A 9238-nucleotide genomic window follows, 5' to 3' on the forward strand; every position below is an offset into this window, starting at 1 on the left:
AGAAGATGCTGAAGATGATGACACAATCAGCTTTCTTACAAAAAGATTCAGCAAATTCCTGAGGAAGAAAAGCAAAAATAGGAACCAACAGAAAAGAAGGTATCCTAAACCCAATGATTCAAATTCCTCTAAATATACTTGCTTTGGCTGTGGCAAAACAGGGCACATCAAAACAAATTGTCCAGACAATCAAACAAGGGACAAATCTGCCAGCAAGAAATTTGAAAGGAACAAGGGAAGAAGAGCCTACATCTCATGGGAGGAGAATGAAGTATCCTCAACCAGCAGCTCTTCAACAGAAGATGAGGAGAACAATTTGTGTTTCATGATGAAGGATGAGGAGTCAAGCTCTGAATCAGTAAGTAATTTTTCTGCTGATTCTGATAACTATGATGATTTGCTTGCTGCCTTCAAGGAAACACATGATGAAGCCAATAGGCTAGCTGTAATATGTAATAAGCTGCAAAAGGTAAATAATGTGCTTGCACCTAAAGTAAAAATACTTGAGGAAGAATTGCATAAGGCCAAAACAGATTTGGTAAGCCTTGAACTGACTTGCTTGCATGCCTCTATTAAAAACTGTGAAAACTGCAAAAGATTGGAAAAACAAGTGGAATATTTGCTGAAAACCCTTTCCAATTTCACCAAGGGAAGAGAAAACCTTGAGTCTCTCCTTGGATCACAGAATGCTGTTTTCAATAAGAATGGACTTGGTTATACCCCTGGAAATACAACCAATGTAAAAAAGCTTTCAAGTTATTTTGTTCCAGCAAAATCAGTTTTTTCAGCTTTTAACAGTGGCAAAAAGGCATCTCATGTAACCTGTTTTTACTGCATAAAATCTGGTCATACATCTAGGTCTTGCATTGCTAGAAAGCATCTTGTTCCTAAGAACTTAGCAAAATGGCTACCAAAGAGAAGGTTTTAATCTGTGCTGGACCCTATACTGAAAAGGGTACCATTTGTATATTTTTTATTCTGTTTTGCAGATTGGCAGCAAGAAAAACCAGTGGTACTTGGACAGTGGCTGTTCCAAGCATATGACTGGAGATCTTACAAAGTTCACCAGCTAAAAGCTCAAAGCAGAAGGACATGTAACCTATGGTGATAATAACCGAGGGAGGATTTTGGGCAGAGGAACTGTTGGAACAGGGAACTCAACAACCATTGAGAATGTGCTGTATGTAGAAGGACTTAAGCATAGTCTTCTCAGCATAAGTCAGCTTTGTGACAAAGGATACAAAGTGAATTTTGAGTCAAAAGGCTGCACAATATCAAGTAATTCATCTAGTAAGGTACTGTTTACTGGTAAGAGAGTGAATAACATATATCTGCTGAATATCATGGAAACTAACTCTTCAAATGAGTGTTTGCTGTCCAGAAGTGATGAGTCTTGGTTGTGGCACAGGAGGTTGGCTCACATACACACAAATCACTTGAATAAATTGAAATCTAAAGATTTAGTTTCTGGTTTACCTAACATTAAATTTCAGGACAACAGGCTTTGTGATGCTTGTGTGAAAGGTAAACAAATCAAATCCTCTTTCAAGTTAAAGGATATTGTCTCTACAAAAAATCCATTGGATGTGTTACATATGGACTTATTTGGTCCATCTAGAGTTGCTAGCTTGGCTGGAAATTTGTATGCTTTAGTTGTTGTGGATGATTACTCTAGATTTACATGGACTTTATTTCTTGCACATAAACATGATGCTTACACTGCCTTTAAGAAATTAGCAAAAATTCTGCAAAATGAAAATGGCTGCTGCATTAAATCAATTCGAAGTGATCATGGGGGAGAGTTTCAAAATGCTAAGTTTGAGAGGTTCTGTGAGAAGCATGGGATAGCTCATACCTTTTCAGCCCCTAGGACACCCCAACAAAATGGTGTAGTTGAAAGGAAAAATAGATCACTAGAGGAACTAGCTAGAACTATGTTAAATGAATCTAAGCTACCTAAGTATTTTTGGGCTGATGCTGTTTATACTGCAGGTTATGTCTTAAATAGGACCTTAATAAGACCTATTCTTAAGAAAACCCCATATGAATTGTATAAGGGCATAAAACCTAGTGTAAGCCACCTTAGAGTATTTGGGTGTAAATGCTTTGTATTAAATAATGGCAAAGAAAATCTTGGTAAGTTTGATGCTAAATCTGATGAAGTTGTGCACATTGGTTATGCTTTGAATGGTCATGCATATAGAGTCTTCAATAAAAGGTTGCTCATAGTAGAAGAATCAATGCATGTTGTTTTTGATGAAACTGATCATAGTATATCTAAAACTGCTGCTGTTGAACCTGACAGTAATGAATTTAAATCTGTTTTAAATCAAAATGAATCGATTCATTTTGATACTGCCGATACACATGCTATACAAGAATCTACTGCAGCTGCAGGTTTGCCAAAAGTGTGGAAAACCCCAAGAAACTTAACCCTTGATAATGTCATTGGGAACATTGAGAAAGGAGTGTCAACTAGAAAATCCTTGAACAATTTATGTGAAGCAATGGCCTTTGTATCTCAAGTTGAACCCAAGAATTTGAATGAAGCTCTCAAGGACAGCAACTGGATTTTAGCTATGCAAGAGGAACTGAATCAGTTCGCTCTTAATGAGGTCTGGACTCTTGTTCCTAGAATACCTGAGATGAATGTAATTGGAACAAAATGGGTATTTAGAAACAAGATGGATGAGCATGGAGTGATCACCAGAAACAAGGCTAGGCTTGTAGCTAAAGGGTACAATCAAGAAGAAGGAATAGACTATGATGAGACATATGCACCAGTGGCTCGGTTAGAAGCTGTTAGACTGCTGCTTGCCTTCTCCTGCATCAAAGGTTTCAAGCTATTTCAAATGGATGTGAAAAGTGCCTTTCTAAATGGCTATATAAATGAAGAGGTATTTGTCTCACAACCACCAGGTTTTGAAGACCATCAACATCCAGAATATGTGTTCAAACTCCAAAAGGCTCTCTATGGACTCAAGCAAGCTCCTAGGCAATGGTATGAGAGGCTAAGTGATTTTCTCACCTCACAAGGCTATGACAGAGGCACATCAGATAAGACCTTGTTCATTAAGAAGAAAGGAGATGACTCAATTCTAGTCCAAGTATATGTGGATGACATCATTTTTGGATCAAACAATGGAGAATTGTGTGAAGCTTTCGTGAAAGTCATGAAGAGTGAGTTTGAAATGTCAATGATGGGTGAGTTGAACTATTTTCTAGGCTTGCAGGTCAAACAACTCAAGGATGGCATTTTCCTAAGTCAAGCTAAGTATTGCAAGGATTTGCTGAAGAAATTTGAAATGGACAAGTGTAAACCAATCAGCACACCCTTCTCAACAAGCTATCATTTGGATCATGATGAAGCTGGAATTTCTGTTGATGAAACCAAATACAGAGGACTCATAGGATCACTACTGTATCTCACTGCCAGCAGGCCAGATATAATGTTTGCAGTATGCATGTGTGCAAGGTTTCAATCTGCTCCTAAAGAATCACACTACAATGCTGTCAAAAGGATTTTGAAGTATTTGCAAGGAACTAAAGAAGTTGGCTTGTGGTATCCAGGTAATATTTCATTAAGCTTAACTGGATATTCTGATTCAGATTTTGCAGGTTGCAAAATTGATAGGAAGAGCACAAGTGGAACCTGTCATTTGCTTGGATCAAGCTTGATCTCATGGCAATGCAAAAAGCAAGCCTGTGTAGCTCTTTCCACTGCTGAAGCAAAATACATTGCAGCAGGGAGTTGCTGTGCTCAAACTATATGGCTAAGACAACAATTGAATGATTTTGGTATCTTACTTAACCATATACCTCCAATCAACTTAACCAAAAATCCTGTCATGCATTCAAGAACCAAACACATTGAAATAAGGCATCATTTTCTAAGGGAACACATATCTAATGGAACATGTGATATTAAGTTCATTGGTACTGATTTACAACTTGCTGATTTGTTCACAAAACCATTAGCCAAAGATAGGTTTAATTTTCTGCTTAATGAATTGGGTATTATAAATGTCAATTGTGCCTAGCAGTAAAAAATTAAATCTGTTTATTCGTAATTGAATGTGTTTATTTTCTGCACTGATATGCATTGATGACTAGGAAAGAGAATTTCTGATCTTTGACTGCTTGACTGACTTAGTGGGCATTAACCTCTGTACCTTTGACGGTTTTGGTCATGGTTATGTAACCGATTTGATGGTTTGGGTGCTCAATAAGAGTTTGAGTGTATGCATCGTGACCCTAAATATTTGGTGCATATTTTCAAAGATTCTCTGCACAAATTCAGAGCATAAAATCTTCATGCATATCCACTCATAACTGCCATATCAATCCATTTATTCTGCTATAAATCTGTGTGAATATTTGCTACCCACATTGGCTGCCTCTCTTTGATTCTCACCATTAGAAACAAGAAATATTTTCTGGTTCAAACATGGCTTCGTCTTCAAGACAAAAACAGAAAAGCAAGGGAAAGCAAACCACTTCTCAAGGTGTACTAGAAGGTTGGTTCGCTGGAAATGAAGAAGGCATCAATGCCTACATTCAGTAGACAAACAGGAAGCAGATCAACATACCCAAGGTGCTGGATTTCAACTGGCTGAAATCTGAAAAACTGGTAGAAACAAGGGCTGTGTTGAAGCACCAGAAACTGAAAAAGATGCTGGAATTAACGGGTAATGTTTATCCTGACTTGGTTAAGGTGTTTTATACTAACCTCACATTGGATGGGAAGAATGTTGTCTCTTATGTGAAAGGGACCAAGATGAAGATCACAAGTGAGGTGTGGAGTTCTGTGGCTGGAATAAAATATGCTGGATTGAAAGTAGGAAAGGGAAACACCAGTGGAATCCAAGAATTCAACAAGCTGCAATATTATAAGAGTTGCATGAGGAATCCTACAGAGAGTATAAACAGGTTCCATGCAGGGCATTTGAACCTCACTCCACGTCTAGTTGCATACATCATAGCATGGCAACTGATTCCAAGAGGGACAAACCATGCTGTCTTACATGAAGAGGATCTCATTCTCCTATATTGCATCATGAACCAGATTAAGGTAAACTGGGTGTTCATTGTCAATGAACACATGCTCAAGTCAAAAAGGTTGGCTGATTACCGATTTCCCTATGCTATTCTTGTTTCCAAATTAATTGATTACTTTGGTGTTGATGTTACAAATGAGAGAAATGACCCTATCAAAGCTGTAAGTGAGATTGATACTTCAACTCTCACCAAAATGGGTTTTCACAAAATTGAAAACAAGTGGGTGGTTCTCAAGGAGAAGGACCCTCAAGCAGAACATGAGGATGAGGATGAAGCTGTTCCTATGGATGATGACTCACCTGCTACCCAATTTGAACATGAGGAAGTTGCTGCAAAGGCCATAGTTGCCTATCAAGGTCCAGAATACCGAGGAGAACCAATGTCTATGTTTGAAAGGCAAGTGCTGTATCGTCTTGATGTCATGTCTGCAGAAAAAAGGGCACACTTTGAGACTACTCAAGCAAGGTTTCAACACCTTGATGATCAGATTGAAGGGGTTCAGGCACAACTTGCAGAGCTTTACTACAAGGATCAATAGTTTTCTGCTTTTAATGCTTTCTTTATCAGTTTTCAAGTTTCTGTAATGCTGAACAATTTGGTTTGTTTTTTCTGAACCATTATGATTATGGTTTCTGCTTTATATCCATTTATTCCCTATGCTTATATGCTGTTTGATGAATCCAAAGGGGGAGAAAAATAGCTCACCATGCTAGTTGAAGCTAGCTGAAACAGGGAGTTAATTCTGCACCTTTAAACCAATTCTGCATGTTATGCAATGTTGCTGTTTTTTTTCTGGTTTAAAATATGGTGCAGTGCAGGTACTTAAAGCAACAAAGCTATGAGGTTAGCTATGGGGATTTGTCTCCATCAAACAGGGGGAGATTGTTGAAGATGGTTGCTGCCCCTTCAAGATTGTGTTTGATGAAGGCGTATATGTAGTGTTTGATGAAGACTTATATGTACATTTCATCTGGTTTTTGCTCTGCTTTAAGTATGTCTTAGGTAGTGCTTAGAGGTTGTCTAAGAGTGGGCTTTTTGCTGAGTAACTCACCTCATAACCACTGGCCATGTGATAAGAACAAGCATAAGTTTTCTTAAACTGTTTTTCACATGTTTTACACAAAAACACGTTTACTGCATAAAAATAAATCTGTTCTTTTCTAAATAAACAGATTCATTTTTTTCACTGATGCCTTGGCTAAGTCTTGTAAAAATTAGATTTTGTGCATCAGGTATTTTGACTAAGTCTTCTTCTTTTCAAAACGACTGGGTTTTAAATAGTTAAACTTTCTCTGTTTTCGTTTTGAAAAATAAATCTGTTCATCTGTAAATGAATAGATTCTTTTTGCCTCTGGTGCCATGTCAAGCTTAAACGTTTTTCAGTTTTATCTCAGCACCAGAATGGTTGACTAAGTCTCCTCACTTAACAAATTCTCTAACTGCTTTTGAAAATAAATCTGTTCTTTTTATTTTCAATCTGTTCATTTTATAACAGCTTTAACTATTTTTCAAAAATCTGTTATAAGTTGGCTTTCTATAAAATGCAAACTTGTTTATGAGATTAATACCAATTCGTACATTTGCAAAAACAAGTTTTGACAGCAGAGAGTTAAGTGTTTACAAAGGATTAGCATTTGTTCTTCAAAGATTTCAAAAATCACAAAGTGCTTGTTCTTGGTTTGGTTCCAAAAGCTTGGTGTGAGGTGCTGCTACAGTTCTAGCAATCTTGCCTACTGGTTTAAGGCAGATCTTTGTATCCTCAATCAGGTGTAGTCGTTTCACTTCTCATTTCTTGTAATAGTTTGGTTGAACACTTTTCTTGATAGGTTTTCTTGAAGAGTGGGTGTGTGTGAGCTGAAATAGGTTTTTTCAGCAAGAGTACCTAAGTTCTTGTAGGTTTCAAGAACAGTGGGAATTGTACTTGGTTGTACTGTGTTTTAGTGATTTCCACCTGTTGTTGGTGAAGACTGGATGTAGCTTAGTTGAGTGAACCAGTATAACTGCCTGTGTTCATTCTCTCTCACTCTCTGCAATTTCGTTTCTGCATAATTGATAAAACAGCAAAGAAATAAATCCGTTCAATTAAAAATAAATCTGTTCTTTCTGGGCACTGTGAATAATGTTCTTGATTTCTGAAAAAGTTGTTTGAATCTGATAAGAACATATATAATCTGCTAAAAGCCATTGGAACAGATTGACTGTGATAGGTTGCTCAAGAAACTGTCAAAGCTATTAATTGAACCTTAAACAATTGCTTAAAGTTGAAGCTTGCTGTTCTGTGATTCATTGTTCTTAATTTCTTGAAAATTGCTTGACATCAAGAAGAACACTCATAGTCTGTTAAAAGCCACTGGAACAGGTTGTTTGCAATGGTCACTCAATTAATTAGCATGCTATCAATTGAACCTTAATCACTTGCTTGAAATTGAAGCTTGCTGTTTTGTGTTTCACTGTTTTTCAATCTGATATCTGTGTGTGTGCATCTGGAAAATCTATCTGCATAGTCTTGTGATTAACCTTGCTGTATTAAAAGCGTTTCAAACAAAAACAGTGCTGAAATAAATCTGTTCATTTTCACATAAATCGATTTATTTTCTGTAAAACTGGGTTAAACATTGTTTCTGCGAGAAAGTTTTAAAAGGTCAATTCACCCCCCCTCTTGAACTTTGGCACTATTAAACCCAACAAAGATATGGTGCGAAAATTACATAAGGAAAACAAGAGGAGCACGTGGAAACCGAATAAACATAAGGAAGCAAAATAAGAACATGTTTATGAATAGAATGGAATGATAATGGAAGGAAAAGATGAAGGAAAAGGAAGCTTATGATAAATGGAATTGAAAATGGTTGCACGCCACTTGGATGGTGAAATGACTCCAAGATAAATGAAGGATGCCGCCACTTGAGAGCTCTCAAAACTCACAAGATAAGACTAAGACTAAGAGGACAAGCCTCACTAATCATTCACACACAAAAATGTGCAGAGTAACTTTTCTCTATTTCATTCAACATCTCAATACAAAGAGGGAGGCCTCCTATTTATTGAATGAGGAGCCTTGGAGAACAAGTTGTGGGGTAGGAAGGGAAAGACAAATATGGTGCGGTCTAGGGATTGACTTTAGTCAATGCCGCACCATTATGCACATTCTAGAAAGTAGGGTTTCCTTCCTTCCCTATTGGACTTCTCATAGGCCCAATCCTATAACTTCACCTCCTATTTATGCTATATAAATCTACTTTACGGAAATTACAAAAAGGGAAACCAATTGATGCTCAACACCCAAAGTCTGTGCTCTGCTTCTAGTAATCCTCTGAGGTATGGTGGGTGTTGAGGTCATGGGTTGTGCTTTGGTAGTAAATGCCCTCTCTCCTTGGTCTTCATCAACTAGCAGACCATACATCATGTTTGTAGTTTGTCTTTATGCTAGATTTCAATCCAATCCAAAAGAATCTCACTTTAAAGCTGCCAAACGTATTTTGAAATATCTTAAGGTAACAACCACTATTGGTTTATGGTATCATTCTCACTCTCCTATACATTTAGTTGGATATTCTAATTCTGATTTTGCAGGGTGCAAGACGGATAGAAAAGGCACAAGTGGGACTTTTCATCTTCTTGGTTCAAGTCTCATATCTTTGCATAGCAAGAAGCAAGCTTGTGTGGATCTTTCAACTGCAGAAGCTGAATACATAGCTTGTGGAAGCTATTGTGCATAGATTCTTTGGATTAAACAACAACTAAAAGATTTTGGGTTGAAAGTCAGCAAGGTGCCTTTGCTTTGTGACAACATAAGTGCTATTAATCTCACAAAATATTGAATTCTGCTGTCAAGAACAAAGCACATTGAGATCCTTCATCATTTTATTAGGGATCATGTAAGCAATGGAGATTGTGAAGTACAATTTATTGAAAGAGAAAAGCAACTTGCAGATATTTTCACCAAGCCTTTGCCAAAAGACAGGTTTTTCTTTTTAAGAAATGAGTTAGGTACTATTGATCCTCAAACTCTTTCTTAAATTTTGTTTCTACTCTATTGGTGAAGACAAATAGGGGGAGAATTATCTGGTTTGTATATGGTTTGTATGCTGCTATATATCTGTTTTAAATTTGGTTTAATATGGTTTAATATGCTGCTGCAAAAACTCTGATTCTGCACCTCATTCACACTGTTTTTTCA

The 9238-nt window shown here is 37.1% G+C and overlaps 1 protein-coding gene across 1 annotated transcript; it reads left to right on the top strand.

Annotated features, from left to right (window-relative positions):
* Window positions 1-8378: 8378 nt before the first annotated feature.
* Window positions 8379-8777, top strand: LOC137838735 (secreted RxLR effector protein 161-like). The gene has a single exon (XM_068647962.1). The coding sequence runs from the start codon at window positions 8379-8381 to the stop codon at window positions 8775-8777; it is 399 nt and encodes a 132-aa protein (XP_068504063.1).
* Window positions 8778-9238: the final 461 nt, after the last annotated feature.

The sequence above is a fragment of the Phaseolus vulgaris genome, chromosome 4, assembly GCF_000499845.2.
Source record: "Phaseolus vulgaris cultivar G19833 chromosome 4, P. vulgaris v2.0, whole genome shotgun sequence".
In the NCBI taxonomy this organism is placed as follows: domain Eukaryota; kingdom Viridiplantae; phylum Streptophyta; class Magnoliopsida; order Fabales; family Fabaceae; genus Phaseolus; species Phaseolus vulgaris.

Bases quoted from the DNA above. Each gene is read 5' to 3' on its own strand.
- LOC137838735 (XM_068647962.1), top strand. From the start codon at position 8,379: ATGGTGGGTGTTGAGGTCATGGGTTGTGCTTTGGTAGTAAATGCCCTC.